The sequence below is a fragment of the Taudactylus pleione genome, unplaced genomic scaffold, assembly GCF_031769625.1.
Source record: "Taudactylus pleione unplaced genomic scaffold, aTauple2 ptg000009l, whole genome shotgun sequence".
NCBI classification, from domain to species: domain Eukaryota; kingdom Metazoa; phylum Chordata; class Amphibia; order Anura; family Myobatrachidae; genus Taudactylus; species Taudactylus pleione.
Window position 1 is genome coordinate 5223349 of NW_028284412.1, and position 23069 is coordinate 5246417.

Sequence of the window (23069 nt, forward strand, 5' to 3'; positions counted from 1 at the left end):
TAGCATCTGCTAGCTGTCTATAAACTTCCTGTAAATATTTATCCCTGTCAACAATTACAATACCCCCGCCTTTATCGGCGGGGCGAATAATGATGTCAATGTTGTCTTTTAAACTTTTAATCGCATCAATTTGCACTTTTGACAAATTGGCAAATGAGATTTTTTGATGTTTAATCAACGGTATAGTGTCTCTTTTGACTAAATTCATAAAGGTGTCTGTATAAGAATGATTGACTATAGGATCAAAAGTGCTCCTGGGTTTGAAATCATGTTTGACAATAGCAGTTTCTTTTGAACCGTCTCTATTTTCATGCTGCTCAGTACTTAATACAAAGTGATTTTTTTGATGTAACCTGGAGTGCCTTTTTTTTCTGTGAATACAGAGAAGTGTGACTATATGTATTTGAACCGTGCACCTGATATTTCTAACGAGGATAGGAGTGTGCGGACTTGCTCTATGGACTTTATATATAAATATATATACTGTAAAAAACTAAATAAATGAATAAAAATATAATAATAATAATAATTAAAAAAAAAATAAAATATATATATATATATATATATATATATATATATACACATATCACTAACGGTAAGATACCGTAGGCAAAAAAAATATTTTTGAAATGTTATTAAAGGAATGGTCCGTAATCTTCCCATTTTTCATGATTATACAGTACAGCTCTTAGGGGAGATGTACTAAAGCCTTAGAGAGTGATAAAGTGGAGAGAGATAATGGGTGGGATGCATCATGCATCGCAGGTGGGATGCAATGCATCCCGCCACCCTTCACATGCATGCTGGTGTTGGTAACGCCGGTATGCATTATAAGAACTGCAAGGACCGCTTTCTCAGTAAGAGCAGCCCTCTGCAATGAAGGGACTTCCGTGTATATGACCCAGAAGCCCCTCTGGTGTCCTTCTGCGCATGTGCAGAAGGACACACGTGCCACAGGGGGTGCTGTGAGGGATCCAATTGCTTCTATGGGTAACGCCATCAGGAAGATGGCATTACCCATCGCAACCAAGCTCCGGAGTGCATCGCATTCCGGGCTTGGTGCATATGAGAAATGCAGTCAAACCCGCATTTTGGGGGTTTGACTGCATTTCTCAGGTTGCTGCATCCCACCCAATGTACCAACAAATCAGCTCCTGACTGTCAGTTTACAGGCTGTGGTAAAAAAAATGGCAGTTAGCAGCTGATTGGTTGGTACTAGGGAGGCCAATTCCGGGATCGAGAATGGTGGGATCCTGGGATTTTGACCTAAAATTGCTGGTATTTAAATCCCAGGCGTTGGCGCTTCCAATCCTGGGATTTCGGGATTAGTGAGCACAGGGTTTTTTTTTGTGCTGTTTAGTTGTTTTTTTTTTTAATGCAGTCGCACCCGCCCGCTACATTGACAAACTCAGTCCCGGGTATCCCAGGAATGCCGGGATTGAAAAAACAACCTGGGATTGGCCTCATTAGTTGGTACTTTATCTCTCTCCACTTTATCCCTCTCCAGGCCTTAGTACATCTCCCCCATGAGATGTCAATGCACATATATTGCACAAATGCTCAATATTTTGCCATTTAGTGTTATTAATATTGGAACAATCAGTGGCATTCATTACTTCACATATTACAAGCATGTCTAGGAAAAGATTACAGGTTCCCAGAACTTCCCCTCCGTGCCAAAAATAGTGTTTAACATGTTAAAAAAAGCGAATTTTACAGCCATTTCTTGCACCACACATTTACAATTGATTGTTTGCTATTCATACATTGGGTAGTATTGTAGCATATGTATGTATGTACATAGACTATGAATAATTTTGAGGAAAAAAATGTGGAATCCCCCTATGCAAATCCGGCGCTTGCCCGTGACTATGATAAATCGTGTCTTTCTGCAGTCTTTCTGCATCTACAGCTCCCAGACCAACTCCATTTCTTAGTGTGATCCCAGGTTGCTATTGGTTTTCATACTTGATGTTAAAATGTTTAAAATAATAAATGGGGAAAGCGAGAGCAGACTTTTATCATTCACTGATAATGCATCAAGTTGGCAGGTATATGAATCTGTAAGCAATGTTTTATGATCTTATCTGTGTATATATGCCATCAATCCCCACACCCTTCTTTGTTTAATTTCCTCTATCATGTCATTGTCTTCAGGTCTACAGATCATTATGCCTCAGTACTTGCAAGAGAAGTTTGTTCAGGCTGCATTGAGTTATATCATGTGTAATGGGGAAGGCGAATATGTGTGCAGGAACAGTCAATGCTCCTGTTTCTGCTCTGAATCCTTCCCCCAATGTAACTGTCCCTTCACTGACATCCAGATCATCGAGAACACGCTGAGTAACCAGGGCAAAGTCTGGGCACAGGCTTACAGAGATTTTGAAAGTTCAGGTGAGGATTCCCATTGGTTCATTTTCATTCCACAACATCCTAATGTGCCAATCCTATATGTTCAGTCATTTCACTTTAATGATTGTGTGTCACTATTTTCCCATCTTATTTCCCAGTGTCGTAAATCTCTGGTAGACCACTCCCGACGTTGTGTGTTTATTGTTTTATTTATTGTTTTTATTGCCCCCCCAAAAAAACTTTTTTAATCCATTTTATTTTCTCCATTTTAAACTTCTTACGAATGTTTAAATGTTCTCTGTTTAACTTTACACACAATTGTCTTTGACCCCTCCCATGTTCTAATCGTTTAAATGATTGTATTCTATCCCTAAAGTTCTAGTATTGTGTCAAATGGTTCAGTGAAATTAAAACAAGTTTGAAATACATTTCAGTATTCTTAAAAGCTGTAGATTTTCAAAGGTCCTTGCCTGGCATGGTGTTTACAGTATTTTCCTTTCAGTGAACACCTGTCCAGATTCATGTTAAATACATTTTCCTTGGCTGGAACAATAAACCAGTGAACCATTGCTTGGACATAGGGCCTGATTCAGAGCCGGACGCTATTTGCGGTCGTTCATCCAGAAAATAGGGGTGGCTATTCAAATGAACCGTTCGCTCTTTGCGGTCTGTTCACGCCTCTATGTCTGAACGAGTGAACAAAACTTGCGGTCGTTTTTTGAACAAAATACGCCCCCTGGCCTCTCGCATCCTATGTCATGTCCGCTATTTATTAGATTAATCGAGTACATCGACCAGCGTATGAACTGCTCGCTATTCTTGTGGTTGGTTTTTGCTACCACAATCTTGCGAGCAGTTCTGGCTATAAAATAACCCAGTGACGTGGTCAATGACGCTGCTGTATTAATTATGCACACCCTTAAAATGCCCGTTTTGACCTTTAAGCACGCCTGCGTTCTGATCTCCACTCCCCGTTTTCAAGCACCTTCCCCTGTTACCACCCACATACGCCTCATCCTGTCACTCAAAATAGCAGGCATTCGCTATTTAGCGAACAAACGATTTTCGGCCGCACTGACTGGTTCGCGCATGCGTATTACGATCCGTACGCATGCGCAGTTGGGCAAACATCGCTCGGAGCGAACGAGCGGCCGCTTACGAGCGGCTCTGAATCAAGCCCATAGTTCCATGACATGAAATGCTTGTTGGAGTCAATCTGTAATAGCAACTGTTGTTTCATTCAGTGTTCGCTTAACACCAGGTCTGCTTGCATTACCTTGGCTCTGCACAAGTACACAGTACACACTTGGTGAAGTCTCAACCATTTGCCGTTGTTATTAATGACCAGATGTATATTCCATTTGATGAATTTACTAATGCTGCACTCAGTGGTATAGATTCTTCCACATGAGGGATGGTGGATTGACCAAAATTAATTTAATATATGCATGGGCAGTCTTGGGTCACGGTAATATATATAAAAAATGGATGTGAAAGTTGTTTGGGGGACTTAGGAGTCCATCGGGTATATTTACTAAAGGTCAATTTTAATTTTTTGGAATAAATGAAAATCGATCAGCATCGATGTTGCTTTTCTGCGGCTAAATCACACATTTGCTAACAGACAATTTTTGATTTCTTTTTTTTATTTTTAAGTATTAGTAAATGTGTAATTAGGCCCCAGAAACACAACATCGATGTTGATTTATTTTAAATCCACTGATAACATCCTTTAGTAAATACACCCCACAGGAGTGAGAGACCATTTAAAATGAAAATCTATTTGTACAGTGCGGCATCACAGCTTATGGTGGAATGGTGACAAATAATTAGCTGGGTTTGTTTCCCAGGAGAAGAATGCACTCTTGAGATTGCTGTGCGAGTAACGTAATGTTTTGGCCTGGTAAATTGTATCTGAATTGCTTCAGCCACTTGTGGTTTATGTATATCTGGAATTTACTGAAAGTCAGTGGAGCAAAATAAGTGACACGTGTAAACATTTCCACTTGCCTATTGAAAAGCCAGCCTCACAGATGAGACAGTGAATCAAACAAACTGTTTTCTGCCATAAAAAGAAAAGTTTTCTAAATGTTGCTTAGATATTTCTAACAAAGGGATGAGAAAATGTCACACAGTTATGTTTGAAGAAATATCCTGAGGCAATATTTATTTTTCAACCAAAGATTACAAAATCATTTGATGTATGCTTTTTAAAAAATCATAAATAGTGTATGAGAGAGAGAGAGAGAGAGAGAGAGAGAGAGAGAGAGAGAGAGAGATTTAGTGCAGGTTTTTAGAAGTGGAGTAGTTGCCCATAGCAACCAATCAGATTCTGCTTCATTTGTTTAACACCTTCTAGAACAGGCTTGGCCAACCTGTGGCTCTCCAGATGTTGTGAAACTACACATCCCAGCATGCCCTGCCACAGTTTTAGCATTCCCTAATAGCAATGCTGGGACTTGTAGTTTCACAACAGCTGGAGAGCCACAAGTTGGCAAGGCCTGTTCTAGAAGATAATAGGTAAATTTTGATTGGTTGCTATGGGCAACAACTCCACTTCTAAATACCCGCACCTTAGTAAATATACCCCTCAGAGAGAGAGAGAGAGAGAGAGAAAATGTATCATTCACAATAAAGGGCCCCAAATCTGTAGAATTCTAAGCGGTAATGAATGTTTCTAATTTCTCTCTACCACATTTTGTTCATGTCTTGAGAGTCACTGTCAGCAATAATGAAATGTACTTACCGATGACCTTTGCTGTGCCTTTATTTTCACAAAATTCATGCACATGTCTTCCCAGAGCTAATGTGTGGATGACAAAGTCGGATTGCTTCAATTTCATCATTATATTAATGTATAAGTTAAATATAAAGTGGGAAACAACGGTGGTATTGTCATTACTAGATGCTGACAGTTTGTTGTATAAATAATGCAAGAATTAAGCCAAGAAGCAGAGCACCAGCCACGATTTACACTTTTTATATCTGTTCTGTCTTGTGTAGTGAGGCCCTGACAGGTTCATTTCAGATGTAGTGATCCCTTGGTCAATTAGTGTACAGTTATATCACATCTGTAATAAATCAACCTTCTTCCAGGCTCTTTGGCCGGGGACAATTAACCATTCCCTTGTATGGGCTTCCTGGGGGGCACCCATATTAGGCAAATTTTGAGTTAATATTGTGTAACTTTGACACTGCAGCAGTGCTATAGAAGTCACAAATGCACACATGAGCATGTGAATAAGTCCCCTCCTTAACTATACCATCTACTTCTTAAGGCATTGTTTCTAGCTCCAGTATAGCAGTCAGGTGGAAGGAAAACATACAACAAGATGTCCCTATTTTCCTGTAATTCTTCACCTGATACTCTTAGGGGGTCAATCCAATTACGTTCGAATTGCGAGGTGTGAGTTGCTGTTTTCTCTGCGAATTCATTTTGCAATCCAATTAGCAACTCGCACTGAACCAGTCAGAGCAGTGTAGTAACTTCATCCCAGTTGCATGGAGGCAAGATAAATGTTGGTGCTCCTTCCACAAATTTAAAAGTGCTACCCGAAAAAGAAAAAATGATATATGTGTGTGTGTGGCACTGGAGGTGTATCTGATCTATCTTATTATTACACTATTTCTACACTATCTTGCTCTTTAAATTTATCATGACTGAGCGACAAAAAAAATGCTCTTTAAATATATCACTTTCTTCAAATGTGAATATGGAATGCCCTTCCAAGCTACCCACCTACCCCACCCCCATAGGGCTTGCACTTGCTACAATGTTATTCAGCCGCTGCTTATCGGCTGGCTGCTCCCCTGACTCCCGTCCACTCCCCAGTGACAGCCGCCGCACAGTCCTCTGTATGTACACCCAACTACACTGTCTCCCGGCTCCTCAGTCAAACAGGCTCAGGGTCGGGGTCACATGTTACGCGATGTCCGCGAGAAGAGCATAAAGTCCATCTCATGGAGGAGGAGCACCTCTGATGCTGATCGCCAGGGGCGGATTGGGATATAAAAACAGCTGAATAATTTTATAGAAGCAGCCCTAATGGGGGCGAGGACAGTAGAGGTGGTGGGGCCTGTCGAGGGGGCAGGATCCCTCCTCATAGGGCCTGATTCTGAGTTGGATGCAGTTGCGGCTTTCCTTGCATCCTTTGCAGCAGTTACATCTGCGACTTTAGGCCAATGCCACTTCGATGCCCTTCTATGGTGTAGATCCAAATATGCATAGACTGAGATGCCTACTTCCAGTGTCTACACGCTGCAATCATGCTTTGTAGTCTTTAGATACCACCATCGCTCGGACCATTAAAACTTTCACAAGCCCTATGCTAGGTGCATATCACCCGTCTGAGTATGGCCTTCAATGTGAGCAATTCAGTGTCTCTATACTGTACACAAGCAATGTCATCAATACGCCTATACTACATTACATCTGCTTCTGCTTAGCCAACCCCCTGTAACCGCCTAGGAATGCAGAAAACACATTTCTAATATACTGCATGTGTCTGTATGTGTACTGCAACGCTGTATGAAGCATGCATGGTGTACAAGATAAAAATAAACAAATTGGCCACCACAGGGAAAAATAAATACATTGGCAACCACAAGAAAAAATAAAACACATTGGCCCCAAAAGAAAAAAAACAAAACAAACACATTGACCCCACAGGAAAATATAAAATACATTGGCTCCCACAGGGAAAAAACAAGCAAATTGACCTGGATAGTGTGGCTAATGTATGTCCCTGGGTTGGGGGGCTGTGTCTAGGGGGCCAGGGGAGGTAGGGTAGGGAGTGTATGTCCCTAGCTATGGGGGTGAGGGTGTCATAGGGTGGATAGTGTATGTAACCAGGGCTGGGTGGTGTGGTGGCCAGTGTACCTCTCTGGGGCCAGGGAATGGGCAGGTAGTGTATGTCCCTGTTTTTTCCTCGGAGGTACTGTTTATATAGGGGGCCGGGGTAGGATGGGTTACAGGAATATTCTGTAGGTGGGGGTAGTGGTTAGGGTGGGCTAGAGGGTAGGGTTGGCAAGCCTATTTCCTCCAATAGAGCCAGCACTTGGAGCACCAGCTCCATACACTCTGAGGCCACTGGGGGCAGAATTGGAGTAGTAGTGGGAAGCAGGGGTTCAGGATAGAATGAGTAGTGGGAAGCAGGGGTCAGGATAGGAGTAGTGGGAAGTAAGGGGGCAGGATGGGAGTAGTAGTGGGAAGCAGGGGGCAGGATGGGAGTAGTAGTGGGAAGCAGGGGCAGAATGGGAATAGTAGTGGAAAGCAGGGGGCAGGATGGGAGTAGTAGTGGAAAGCAGGGGGTCAGGATGGGAGGAGTAGTGGGAAGTAGGGGTCAGGATAGGAGTAGTAGTGGAAAGCAGGGGGTCAGGATGGGAGTAGTAGTGGGAAGCAGGGGGCAGGATGGGAGGAGTAGTGGGAAGCAAAGGGTCAGGATAGGACTAGTAGTGGGAACCAAGGGTCAGGATAGGACTAGTAGTGGGAAGCAGGGGTCAGGATAGGACTAGTAGTGGGAAGCAGGGGGCAGGATGGGAGTAGTAGTGGGAAGCAGGGTTCAGGATTGAGTAGTAGTGTTCAGCAGGGGGCAGAATGGGAGTAGTAGTGGGAAGCAGGGGGCAGGATGGGAGGAGTAGTGGGAAGCAAAGGGTAGGATGGGAGTAGTAGTGGGAAGCAGGGGTCAGAATAGGAGTAGTAGTGGGAAGCAGGGGTCAGGATAGGACTAGTAGTGGGAAGCAGGGGTCAGGATGGGATTAGTAGTGGGAAGCAGGGGTCAGGATAGGACTAGTAGTGGGAAGCAGGGGGCAGGATAGGGGGAGTAGTGGGAAGCAGGGGTCAGGATAGGACTAGTAGTGGGAAGCAGGGGGCAGGATAGGGGGAGTAGTGAGGAGCAGGGGGCAGGATGGCAGGAGTAGTGGGAAGCAGGGATCAGGATAGGAGTTGTAGTGGGAAGCAGGGGTTAGGATAGTAGGAGTGGTAGTGGGAAGCAGGGGGGCAGGATAGGCGTAGTAGTGGGAAGCAGGGGGCAGGATAGGGGGAGTAGTGAGAAGCAGGGGGCAGGTTGGCAGGAGTAGTGGGAAACAGGGATTAGGATAGGAGGAGTAGTGGGAAGCAGGGGTTAGGATAGGAGTAGTAGTGGGAAGCAGGGGGCAGGATAGGGGGAGTAGTGGGAGACAGGGGTTAGGATAGGAGGAGTAGTGGGCAGCAAGGGGCAGGATAGGAGTAGTAGTGGGTATCAGGGGTTAGGATAGGAGTAGTAGTGGAAACAGGGGGCAGGATAGGAGTAGTAGTGGGAAGCAGGGGGCAGGATAGGAGGAGTAGTGAGAAGGGACTGACCTGGAAGAAGTCCTCTACACAGCTCCCAGGCCATGGCCAGTGGCTCACTGCTCTCTTCCTGGGAACAAGTGAGGGGTGTCTACTGATTGCTGAGGGGTTAATGTAATGTGCAGAGTCCAGGGCAGCAGCAGGAAGACTGCGCCGGCCGCTGGGGACTGGCCGCTGACACCATCATGTCTTTATTGCTGGTGCACAGTAGACAGACATCACGGGAAGGGGAGGAGACGTGCCCTGTTGCACAGCTACTGCGGGGGACCCACTGTAACATCCACAGTGGCAGAGGGTGGATATGGACAGGTGACAGAGGGAGGGGACACAGGAGCTAGGAGTTTCCAGTTTGCGTTCCACAGTGGAATGCAAATTCTGGAAGTGCAGCAGCCGGCCCTTGTACTGCAGACACATGAATCTGCCTGGGCTGACAGGCAGTGTCAACCGGTCCGGCAGATTAATGATTGGCGCTCAGCTCAACGGCACATCTATCACAGCACTGCATATTTTTCCACTCGCAACTCCCTGAGAGAGATGGAAGGAAAAATCTTTATTTTAAGGTTAAGGTGCTGAACCCCTTGGACACCACCCTAATGACTAATTAGGCATTTAAAAGTTTCCAATTTGCATGTAATACATGTAATTGTGGGGTTAAAAAAATGGCCTCAAATTACCCCAAAATCTACTTTTTTGTTAGTTGAGGCACCCAAAATTTGATTACAGTTGCTAACTGGATTGCAATATGAATTCACAATGCGAATTCGCAGAGAAAACAGCAACTCGAATCATGCAATTCGCACCTAATTGTATTGACTCCAAAATGGGTGATAGATGCTTAAAATAGCATTGTGTATAATGCAGAATGGTGGTGCCGTATTTGATTTGATAGGATGACCATCCCAGCATCCAGTGCATAAAACTAACATTGGAAGATGGGGCGTATCTACCCATTGGCCAGGATGGCACTCGCCAGGGGCGCCGACCAAAGGGGGCAGTGCCACCAGTAGCCAAGGGGTGGACAAGTCCCCGGCCTCACAAGTGTAGGGCAGACCGCAGTGATAGCGGTCTGCCCTACACAGTTTACAAACACACAGCCGTCAGCGGCAGCTGTGTGTTGTAATAGCAGCCAGCTAATGAGAGTCAGACAGACTCTCATTTGCTGCTGCGTCGTCCGCGGAGGGAGCCGGCTGGAGCTCACTAGTGATCTCCGTGTGCCGGCTCCCCCCACAGCATGTGATGGGAGAGACGTCATACGTCATGATGTCTCTCCCATTCAGGAGAAGAGTGGTCGGGACTCAGAGCGGACAAGCGGCGGTCGCGTCAGGAGCGGAGATCAGGTAAGTTGATTTTTTGTTTGTTTTTTGTGTGTGTAAGCCTGGCACTACAGGGGGGGGCACTGAAATAGGGGGTGACCGCTACTGGGGGCACTTTATGGGGGGGAGTCCGCTACTGGGGGGCACTGTATAGGAGTGGCCACTACTGGGGGCAATATATGGGGGTGGCCACTACTGGGAGCACTGTAGAAGGGTGGCCACTACTGGGGGGGAATATATGGGGGTGGCCACTACTGGGAGCACTGTATAGGGGTGGCCACTACTGGGGGGAATTTAGGGAGTGGGTGGCCACTACTGGGGGCACTGTATAGGGGTGGCCAATACTGGGGGCAATTTAGGGGGGTGGCCACTACTGGGGGCATTTTATAGGGGGGGACTACTACTGGGGGCACTGTATAGGGGAGGACTACTACTGGGGGCCACTGTATGGGGGGACTACTACTGGGGGGCACTGTATAGGGGGACTACTACTGGGGGCAATGCAGCATAGGGGGGATTACTACTGGAGGATTACTATTGGGGGCACTGCATAGGGGGAGGGGGGCGCCAGTCCATTACATTGCCAGGGGCGCTTGGATCACTAGATACACCCCTGATTGGAAGTTAGAATTGGGGAATGGACTAGCAAAGAAAGAAGTGTGGTCCATTTGAACATAGATTTGGTTCCACATTTATCTTTCTTGCCAGTAGGAAAGTGACCGGTCCTGGAGTTAACTAGTAACTGAGAACTGTCACAGCACTGTCACATGCCCAGATAGTGATGTCTACATGACAAGTCAGTGGTCAAGATAAACCAGGTTCAGTGGTCTCATGCAATCCTGAGAAATTCAAATCACAAGAAAGATCAGCACAATGGAGATACAATCAGACAGGCATTCAGGCTGCACAAACCTTTCCATAATACAGAATGGATACATACATTGACTAGGTGGCACATTTGCTGAATTATTGTTAGATTTGCTTTTATACAATATGTGTTCGCTGCCACCGTATACTTACGGCCTATATTTTTTGTTGCTTGAATGCAGAACTGTACAGTTTTATTGTGCTTTATTTTGAAATTTGGAATATCATTAAACGTATAATAACCCAGTTATAAATAATTGCCATTGTGCTTATAATTTGATTTATTATCTTGCTTTTTAGATTTGTATTATAGCTGCCAGACTGCATGTCTGCTTTATTTAACAGCCAACCAAATTAGGGCTATTAATTATTTATTGTCCACTAGACTGGCTGTCTCCTTTTACACTAGCTATGAGAATCGAAATCTTTCTATACTAGTCACCAGATTAAATGACTGCTTTATTTAGTAGCCATCAGATTAGCCCTCTGCTTCATTTAGTAACCTCATCTGGGATTCCCTGTATATAGTACTAGCCACCACAGTTCATACTACTAGCCTCATGTATTTCTGAAGGTAACTCTGGTTATATTTAATCATATATGTTACAGTTAGCTTTATCCATATTGTTGTGGCAATTTATAAACCATGTGCTATTCTTGACTGTATAGCATTTGATAGGTAGTCATTGATTACTGTTGTGTATTAGCTATAATGGCCGGGAGGCTCTTGAAAAACGGGTGGTGCTCCCAGGAAAACGGAAAGATGGACAAATCTCCTGGTTTTGGGGCCACCCAGGAGATTTGGCTCACAGGTGGCCAATGACACGATTCACGTTGAATCGCGTCATTGTAGCCCCGCCTCCCACTCCACAATGCCGGTAATCTCTAGACCCGTCCACCTTTGCCTATCTCCGCCCTACCCACCTCAGCCAAGTCTTGCCCGCCCTGCAGTGCCGGCCTGGAAAAATCTAATAGGATTTTCATCACAGCTACTCTTTTCTCTTTCTTTCTTTCTTCCCCATCCCACCCTGATCTATACATTGAGTCCAGTCTAGGACAGTGGGACTGGGCAACAAACATTTTTTTTTAAGTTCTGTGTGGATTGGGAATTCCCACTCTCTTGCCTAGCAGCTCATTTCCCACCTACTCTTTCCACAACCCCCCCCCATCTTAATTTAGGGTGCATAAACTTAATCTCTTATGCTCCCTGGCACAAGTGTTGGCTATAGTAGATGTAGTGCCTACTACACTTACACCTATATAATAATGGAGTTGTGGGACCTACTTACTACTGTTGGTGCCCCAAGGCCACTGCCTGGATTCATTCGGTAACGGTGGCTTGGTAGAGGACTAATGTCACTGGTAAAGGCCTGGTACCATTACCAAGTTGGCCTCTGAAATGGAAAAGGCCTGAGCCCTAGTGCATAGAAAAAAGGACCTGCTGCCCACAGATGTGTGTTGGAAGGTCCATGGGCCAGTGCACAAGTGTGGGAGTAACTGTACCTAGTTCTCAATTGGTGCTTCTAATAGGAGCCTGCAGCCTTCCTAGGGGGACAGGGACTAGTGCCCAATACTGTTGGAGGACAATGTGGTCAAATGGAACACAGATGCCCCACTGGAGCCTCAACTGGTTTGGTCATCATCAGCAGGCACACAGGTATACCTTTTATATGGGTTCCCCTGGGTCTTGTCACCTTAACTCTGTGCTGTTTGACTTCTTCACTGGAGCAGCAAATGGCCAAGCCTCAGCTCTTTTACACAAGAGCCCCACTGCCATCAGGACTTATGCGTTGGCATCTTCTTTGCTTGATCAATCATGTTTTTTCTTCCTTCCAATGCAGCTTCTCTTCTTCTTCCTTCTTCCTTCTACCTTCTACTGTTTGAAACTCTTTTTTCTTTGGAGACTTTTAACAGCTCCATCTCCACCACTGTACCATTCCGCTTGCATCGGCTAATATAGGCCGAAGTGAGCAAGCAGGTAGAGTAAGCAGGTAGAATGATCCAGTGATTAGCTTGCAAACAGCACTCAAGTCAAAAGAACGATGTTTAGCTCTGACTGCCTTGCTGTCCTGGCCTGTGATAGTGGAACTTGCCTCTGTGCAGATTTGAGTCTCCATACTAGGCAAAGCCACCAGCTTGCTCCTCCAGGGTCTATTGCTCTCAGCTACAGTAGTTGTCAACAAAACCTCACCACCTACTGCAGGCCAACTTTCAAGACAAGTGCTCCCACAACTACAACCTCCAGACTGGACCGCTCCCCGGCATCTTCCAAGTAAGAATGTTACTCTGGTACACCCATGATGAAGGGTCTACCTGGTATCACTCTATGTGCCGGCCACATCTCCACGTGGGTACTCTTAGTTTAGAACAGAGGCATTTTATCAAATTGGTGGGTCCGAGTGCAGTGGGACCCTACCCTGTTTAGTGCCACCCCCCCCTAACCTGTACCTGCAAAATGTAAGCATTCCCAGAATGTTTTACAGGGGCTGCATAGCAAATATTGGAGATATCTGCTGCGTTTTCGATGTCGATAGCCATCTAAGGGGACTACAATATTTTGAGATTTACCAAGCATTCCGGAGCTTGTACCCATTGCTGCAAATTTAAGATGGTGTTAGCCATTCTCTTCTTCTTTCTTCTACCTTCTCACACCATATCACATAATTTACAGGAAGAGGGATCCCCGGTAATAGCCACTTCCACATGTGCTGTCTGATAACTGCGCATGTGCAGTAGGTCCCACAGCATTAAGTAGTGATTGTTGATGCGATCACTTTACATCTTACAGGGATGGACTCCTAATGCCCCTCCCCTGGTATGCATCTGAATGTGCAAGGACTGAAACGACCACTTCGAGCATAATTATATGCTGTAATACCGCTTGGTGCATCTGTAGGTGTCTCCATCATTGGCACCATCAAAACCTGCACCAGCCCTATGGTAAGTGCAGAGTATGGCCTCCAAAGGAGGCGATGGTGCATCCGCTGTGCAACTTTTTAGTGACTTAGAGCTCTATTCTTTAAATCAAAACATCTGGGGATATAGCTGATTTTCGGATCAGCTGTCTTCGCGTCGAAGCAATGATGAATTGCTCTGGCGCTTGCCGCGAGTTGAAATGTTGATGATTACCATAATGAATAGAGCTCTTAGACGCATGCTCAGTAGCACAAAATCAATCAATTCCATGAACATCAGTATTGCGTGAGACTGAATCTGGTGCGCAAACTGTCCGTTCTGTTTTGGGGTATATTTGAGGTAGGGCTAGGATAAATTAATGCCATGGGAAAAATATTGTGTCCAAATGGTCAATACGGCAAATATGCTGTTGAACATTTTGTCTTTACATTTTGCGAATCTCTGGCCTCATCACATGGGGTAGTGTTTTCTGAGTGAAATACTGAGTTACGGCATGTTGGCCATTAGAAATGGATTACTGGTACATCTACTGCACCTGTGGAAGGTGTAAGAATTCTCCTGGATGTCATCCATCAATCAGGAGAAAAGATTAGACCCGACTGGAACAAGAATTGGATTACAGTGCTTGGCGTGTTTCCATGCTGGCTGTACTAATCTGTGAATACTGTGTTAGTTTAGGTTGCTGGCTGGAACTATACTAATAAATGACCTATTGCACACTCTGTTGGTCTGTGCTGCACTACCTTATTTGAAACAAAAGTGTTTGTATCCGTAGTTATTTTCTTTAACTATCATTTTGCAATACACATTTTACCCATAAGCACAGTTTATGTAGTTTTATCATTAGTCTCTCATTTGTTTATTTATCCCTGTAATGTTTTTAAATTGTGTACATAATTTATCATTTTATTTGTGTACACTTTTTGTGGAATTAATGCACTGGTCTATTTCATTTCACTTTCATCCAAACAGAATAATCTATTTAGCTAAAGTTAGCAAGGTATTATCTTGGCAATTCCGGTAAAATCATTATGATTTCTATACTGTACTCTATAGTAGTCGTACAGCAATTATACCTATTGACCATTTCCCGTCAGTTTTATTTGTGTCTTTAATTCCACATAGACGGCCTGGTTTTTAGGTGGGAGTAAAGCTTGGTACACACTAGGCGAAATCTAGACAACAAACAATATATCTTTCATTACATTTGGCAGGGAGGCCAGGAGAGCACCTTTATTTTGGGACTCTCTTTGACTTGAGTTGGCCAGTATGTGTTACACTTCAACTGAGAAATATTTTCCTAAGCACACTCCCATCAATATAATAACATTAATACATGGGATGGTTCATTTCTAAAGTAATGGGGGGTTAGACTTGTCGTGCAATATTTAAAATTTTTGAATGGTGTTCCTCTACAGATTCTTATGCCTCTATTGAACACATAACACCAATTTGCGATGGTGTCTCCTAAGAGAGGAGAGTAGGAATGCACTTTGCTGAGCAGATCATTTCAGGGCAACAATGCAAAGCCAAGGTCTGTTGTGGTGTGCATCCAGTGGGCTTCATAAATGACCTCCACTGTGCTCTTATATCACATGTGGACAAGACACTGGATCCCACACTATTGGCAATGTCGTATCCTGATCTTGCTGTGCTTGGTCATCTGCACCAGGAGGTTGTTACCATTGATAACAAAAAGGCAAAAATGAAAAAGAAAAAAAGTATTTTAGTATAATTTAATGAGATAAAATTGAGGACATGGAATAAATAGGATCTGATGAGTCGAATGCAAATCATTACGCGGATGTCTCTTGCATGTTTTCTAACTGCGCCCTAGCCAAGAGCACTCGTCTAAAGTTGTACTACTTTGTCACATCTCCACTTGGAACTGAAGGGGCACAACTGGGTGGTAACAGTGTATTTGCACAAAGGAAAAGTTAATCAAAGGCATGTCATGGTGTGACTCAGTCATTGGCTATGCAGAGTTGAAGATAGGTCTTTTTTCAGATGGACCTTGTGCAAGTGTGCACTGATATTAACAGCTATGACTCCAAGTGTATGGCTAGGGTTGGGGAGGTCACAGAGATGCATACATCTCAGAATACAGGAGAATATCAGGATTGTTCTCCATACACGCAATGCAAGTTCAATTGCAGCCAACTTGCGTTCAATTCTGCATAGTGTTTATGCCTTTTTTGGTGTCATACATATTTTTGTGAATGTGCCCTTATTTTATGTGTACTACCAGTAATTGTGCCAAGAAGCATCTGAAGGAGAGCAACAGTTTTCACCCTTTCTGGCTTTAGGTGGCAATGAACTGGTATTGTCTTTTGCACCATTTACTGTAGAAGTATCAGCTAAATTGAACTTTATATGTACATTGACCAATGTAATTAAAACATTACAAAGTACAAATGTGTCATAATGACTTAGTTAAGAGTCTGGTCCAGAATTGGTGGTAGGAGTATGCACTGTGGACCATCAAGTAAATGCTATTGGCAACAAGACAGGGTCAAATTCATTAAATAAGCTCCTACATATATTGATCAGTAGAAAGAGAATAAAGGAAAATGAAACAGATAAATATTATATAAAAAAATGTGAAATAACTGAATCAGAAAAAGATTTCAAAATAAGAACAGTAGGAAAGTAATGCCAATATATTGATTTATAAAATATTATTGCAAATATATTATCATTAGATTAAATATAGATGTAGGGAACTCATAGCTTATTAAAATTACCTAACCGTGGGTCACTAATCATATATCATTGCCCAGCCTATGTCAAAAAGTGTCACTGTGTACAACTGTCTGTTATTAAATCCTTCTAAACAATAAATATTAAAAATCAGCAAAAATGTTATATGGTGGAGAAATTGTGACCTGAGTTGCCCATTCTCACATGCTTGGTGGGAGCACCCAGTGATTTCAGTGTTTTGGGATGCAGTCCTTGATATTATTAATTATATTACTGGAGTTGTTTTTTTAAGAGATCCATTACCTACCTTGCAATGCAAACTGTTGAAACAGGTCCCTAAACATACTGACTAGCTAGCTGGCAGTGGCATAACTAGGGTATTTGGAGCCCAGGGCAAGTTAAAAAATGATGCCCCCGCCAAGTATGTGCGCTTGCCAAAAGTGGGTGTGGCCACATGACACAAGGGGCGTGTCAACTGGAAAATGGGGGGGTGTCATCATGACACATCACCATTTCTCGTCACTCTGGGAACATTCCTTTCCATTTCATATGCACCTTAATGTCCCCAGTAGTAGTGCCCCTCTTGAAATGCCCACTGTAATAGTGACCCTTATGCAATGTCCCCAGTAGCAGTACCCCTTATGCAGTGCCCCCTGTAGTAGTGACCCTTATACAGTGCCCCAGTAGTGCACCCTTATACAGTGCCCCCAGTAATGCACCCTTATACAGTGCCCCCAGTAGTTGTCCCCCCTATGCAGTGCCACCAGTAGTGGTCCTCCTATGCAGTGCCCCCAGTAGTGCCCCTTATATAGTGCCCCCAGTAGTAATCCCCCTATGCAGTGCCAGTGCCCCTTACATATATATATAATATATATATATATGACAAAAACACACACAAAAAAACCCAACACCTGAATCCCCGCTCCTGCGCCCACCGCTGTCTGCTCCTATGTCCTCCTGGCCCACTCTGCACTGTGGGAGAAACGTCATGGTGTCTCTCCTATCACCCACTGCGGGAGCCGAAAGGTGGAGATCATGAGTGAGCTCCAGCCCAGCTCCGGCCGCGGGTGCAGCAGCCAATGAGAGTCTGTCTGACTGTCATTGGCTGCCAAAACAAACACACCGCAGCCACTGCGCGCCGGTCCAATTGTGCCCAGGGCACGTGCCCTGCTCGCCCCCGCCCCTAGATATGCCACTGCTGGCTGGTAATATTTTCACTGCTGCGTATGCTGCCTAACTCCTTACTGCCACAAACTGGAAGTAGCAACTTGCACTCTCTATATTGGCCCTTACTAAGAAATTCTCTATAATTGCCCTTACTAATAAACTATGGAAAATGCAACTAAGAGCCTGATCCAGCACCATGCACAATGCCAAAGTTCACATAGTTGAGTGATTATTTGCAACTGCACATGCGTGATCTCCTATGGTACATGCGTTACACAGAGAGTACACACAAAGGTACTGTTGCGATCAGAACAAACAGTATCAGAAGTGTGGCAGAATATTGATTGGCATTCCTAGTTGGTGACTGGGAGGTGACTAGTAGTGCATGCAAAACTCACAGCTGCAAGCATAGGAGGCTGTAGTTAGACTAAGACACTGCATCTGCCATTGGATTGGTGCAGTGTTCGATGGTGGCATAAAAGGTTGCACCAATCAGTATTACAGCGTGGACTGGTGCTAAAAGTTGGCGTTCAATCTTTGCACTTTTGGTCGCACAGATGTACACAACCCGAAGGAGTTTGTAGGCCATTGCATAAAGTCACAGATGGGCGACCGTTAATAGACATAAAACTATAATATTCCACTGTGCAAAATGCCAGAGCTGCTAGATCATCAAGGATGTTATCAAACCTCAGATATAAATAAGGTAAAATACAATAAAAATCTGTGCATCTGTGTTGGGAATATTCCAAAAGTTCCTTTGAACAAGAAGTCTGATCCGATGTTTCAACTATCCAAGAAAATTATTTTTTTTCTTTTTCCCTTGAATAAAAGAGAGAGAAATATAGCGTAGACTCCTAAATAGGCTGAAAAAAATCATTTTGCTTGGTTCTACTCAAACATTAAGATATCTTGCCAGTTTGCACGTAATCAAATACATTCTCCTTTCTTCAGTATTTCAGAGGTATACCTTAAGTAATGGAAAAAGCTAGTATAGTGCATTACATTTATTTAACCATTAAAAACATGGGGTAAGTATTAAATGAGGTAAGTATTAAGCTTACCGAATGGAAATATTGTATCCACTTATCTGATATATCTCCTGTTATCAGATCAGGGAAACCTTAACAGCAGACTTTCAGATGTTGTAAATCCAGACAGGGTAGTCCCAATCCAAATAGGAATCTTAATTCCTCACACAACCAATGCTGTAATTGCCAAGGTTTCCTCTTAAATACCCTCAATAAGTCCCTCCCCAACTGGAGTCAGATCTGGGGTAATTATCTTAAAATATCTTTACAAACTTTTAAAAGCTCATTTGGATTAATTATACTGATAATACTATTTTAAATACATACATTTCAGCCATATACATTACTTAATCTACATATAAAATGAACATAAAATGAATAAAAGTATATCTGTGCCGAAGCTTCCGGTTCTGGGGTATCACTGAGTAGCCATGGTTACTTATACATAATAATAGAAAGTTTGTGGGATTCAATTGCCCAACTTCAAAGGACCTATGACACATATCCTGCATCCTATTCTGCTCCTATCTGGAGCCAGAGTCTTCACCTTGGGACACATGCGGCGCCATTTTGCCTTTGTTCCTAAATAAAAGAAAAGTTGTGCCCTTTTGTACTGGAAGTGTCTGAATTTCTGGCTTTATGAGTGTGTCATACGGTAACACATATGTCTCCATAACACTATGAGGAAGTGGGCATAAATGGTATATACCCTGGATCCCCATAGATACTGCGTCATGCGCCTTTGCATGCTACTCAGAATATCCTCTTGATATTCATGTGTCTCATGTATTGTGCATGCTGAGCATGTGGTCTCCCATAGTTCCCCTTGATTCTCCTTATTTTTTATTATACATTTGCCAGTGCCCCCTTTTTCTTCTTTTAAAATGTAAAAAGCCAACATTTGATAAGTTATTAATACTTAGTGCAGATGTACAGTATGCACAGTCTATTTTGTTCCTTTTAGTTTTTGTTTGGCTTGGGAATCAAAATGTATGCAGAAGTCTAGTATTACGATGCTGCATTGTCTATTTTCCTTTCTATTCAAATAAATAAATAAAATTATAAAAAATAAATCAGCAAAATGAAAAAATAAGTAAAAACTGGAAAAGAAAAATAACTACAGTATTATGTAGACATATTTGAAAAATATACAAAACCATTATTCATTGCAATATGACAAAACACAATCATTCTAAGAGCCTTATTTATGGTATTGGACTTCTAAACATAGTAAATTATAAAGCTCAGTGAGTCTCAAATTATTGCTTATAGTATTCTACTTCCAAATTTAATTGATTTGATCTAACATTTCCAAAACAGAAATTATATATTGCATTAAAATTCCTATTATAATTAATTGTAGTCCACTGTGAATTACTTATGAGTGCTAATAATTGTCCACATCTCAGTATAATAGGTTTACGCAGAAGTTACCCCAGACAAAAATTACACCTTCGTATCAGCATCTTCATCATCCTCACAATCAGCAGTTTTTTTCTAAAACGCAAATCTTTTGCATATTTTCCGGAGTGAAAGTCACAAGTCAAGACGTGAATGTCAGCATTAATGTGCACAGTGCACTCCTACTGCTTATACTCTCCTCAGTTGAAACAAAATATCTATATATCCCTGGTAACACACTGATCACTGTGAGATTTTGTGGCTATGATGAGTGGGGAGAACAGTCTCAGAGGGTGCAGATATCTGATATGGAAGTGGCAGTCAGGGAGCCAGTGGGATGGTGCAGCTTACTCACAGGAAGCAGATCCCAAGGAAGCCCCAAGGGTACCCTCAATATCAGTTGATCTTATGGAAACTGAGCTATGAGGTAAAAATCGGAAGTTATAGCCCTGGCCTGGGGGTTGAGGGGATGGAGGATGGCAGGGAAACCAAAAAAGATTAAAACTGTTGACTAGGAAGGGGAGAGCAAGGGAGAGAGAGAGAACCATTGACAATTGGCGGTTCATAACCATCATTTATTTTCTGTCAACAGTAGTTTTACCATTGACATGTGAATTCTGATGGCAAAATCCCTTTGCTTGTATGTACAGCCATGGCCGAAAGTTTTGAGAATAATACAAGTATTGGTTTTCAAAAAGTCTGCTGCTTCAGTTTTTATGATGGCAATTTGCATATACTCGAGAATGCCATGAAGAGTGATCAGATCAATTACAATTAATTGCAAAGTCCCTCTTTGCCATAACAATGAACTGAGGGCCTGATTCAGAGCCAGATGCTATTTGCGCTCGCTCGTTCAGAAAAAGGGTCCGGATATTTAAATAGAGCGCTCGCTCTTTGCGGTCTGTTGACGCCTCTATGTCTGAGCGAGCGAATTAAATATGCGCTCGCTATTTTGTAAAAACGCCCCCTGGCAGTTCGCATCATACGTCATCTCTGCTATTTATTAGATTAATCGAGTACATCGAAAGGCGTCTGAACTGCTCGCAGTGCTTGTGGTAGGATTTTCCTACCGCAATCATGCGAACAGTTCAGGCTAAGAAACAACCAAGTGATGTGGTCGATGACGCTGCTTTGTTAATTATGCACACCCTTAAAAAGCCCGTTTTGACTGTTTGGCACGCCTGCGTTCGGATCTCCACTCCCCGTTTTCAAGCACCTTCCCCTGTTACCACCCACAAACGCCTCATCCTGTCACTCAAATTAGCAGGCACTCGCAATTTTGCAAACACACGATTTCCAACCGCAATGACTGGTTGGAGCATGCGCCTTATGACCCATACGCATGCGCAGATGTGCGAACATTGCTCGGAGCGAATGAGTGGCTCTGAATCAGGCCCTGAATCCCCAAAACAACATTTCCACTGCATTTGAGCCCTGCCACAAAAGGACCAGCTGACATGATGTCAGTGATTCTTTTGTTAACACAGGTGAGAGTGTTGACGAGGACAAGGCTGGAGATCACTCTGTCATGCTGATTGAGTTAGAATAACTGGAAGCTTTAAAAGGAGGGTGGAGCTTGAAATCATTGTTCTTTCTCTGTTAACCATGGTTACCTGCAAGGAAACACATGCAGTCACAATGCTTTGCAGAAATAGGGCTTCACAGGCAAGGATATTGCTGCTAGTAAGATTGCACCTAGATCAACCATTTATCAGATCATCAAGAACTTTAAGGAGAGAGGTTCAATAGTTGTGAAGAAGATTTCAGGGTGCCCAAGAATGTCCAGCAAGTGCCAGGACCATCTCCTAAAGTTGATTCAGCTGCGGGATCAGGGGCACCAACAGTGCAGAGCTTGCTGTTATGATATCCAATGCCTACTCCAGAAGTCTAGAACCAGGCTAGTGAGATCTTCTGCAAATAACAGCCGCCAGTTGTTCCCTTAGAACTGGGATACATTCACCGGTACTTAGGCAGCCACCTGGACTTACAGCTCGAGGTAGTAGCAATTCACATGGAGGAGCAAAAGAATGTAAGCTCTCACGAGCAGGGCCCTCATCCTCACGTGCTTCTCCTCCCCCTACTTATAGTATAATTTACTCCTAACTCCCTACAATGGCACCTACCACCTGGTTGCTCATGTCCTGCTGCTTGTGTTTTGCAGCTGAGTTTATAACCTTGTCCTTGTCCTGCATTGTTTTGTATTACTATTAACTGTTTTTCTTGTGTGCTCATTTATGTACTGTGTAAGGCGCTGCGGAACCTTTTGTGGCGCCATATAAATAAAGGATAATAATAATAATAATAATAATACAATGGTGAGAGGAACAGTAGGAATGGAGACTAAATCGTGGATAGTAGATATGAGTATAGATCCAGAACGATTCGGCAAGAAGCTGGTTCAAGATTCTGTTGGTAGTAAATGTGGTATGGTTATAAGAGTAGAAAAAACGTCTTGAAGCCCGTACTGAAGAGTTTAATAATTGATTTGGCTTTGAGAGCCATTGTTGTAGTTTAGAGTCCATACTGAAGAGTTTGACAATTGATTAGCTTGGAGAGCCGCTGTTGTGGCTTGAACACTGAACAAGGTACAATGTCCTGATAAATAGTACGTAAGTTTGAGTACAAGTTAGTGTACAAGTTTGTGTGTAAATTAACATCCACAGTCTTGACGGACAAAAAACATAGGTTTGAATACATGTTTGTGTACAGGTTTGGGTACAAATTAGTGTCCACTGACCTGCCGAGAATGCTGATTCGGTTTGGAGGGCCGTCACTGCCTGTGCAGCTAGGAAGCCATAGGTGGGATAAGGAAGCTGGATCGCAGCACAGGAGTTGATGGTGTGGCTAGGGAGTCGTAGGAGAGGCCACAAGAGCTGGAGGCAGCTGGGAGAGAAAACCGAGGAGACGGAGACCCTTCCAGCAGATTCGACAGGATACTGCTCGTGCCGCTGAGCCAAGAGAACCCACAGGAATGCTATAGTTGGCAAGGCAGCA

At 43.4% G+C, this 23069-nt stretch overlaps 1 protein-coding gene across 2 annotated transcripts in view; it reads left to right on the forward strand.

Annotated features, from left to right (window-relative positions):
• Nucleotides 1-23069, forward strand: part of BRINP1 (BMP/retinoic acid inducible neural specific 1) — a 267130-nt gene that overhangs the window by 203022 nt on the left and 41039 nt on the right. For both annotated transcript variants that reach the window (XM_088467033.1, XM_088467044.1), the window contains one exon: nt 2158-2394. In XM_088467033.1, coding sequence (XP_088323159.1) covers nt 2158-2394 — 237 coding nt within the window. The remainder of the gene's footprint in view (nt 1-2157; nt 2395-23069) is intronic.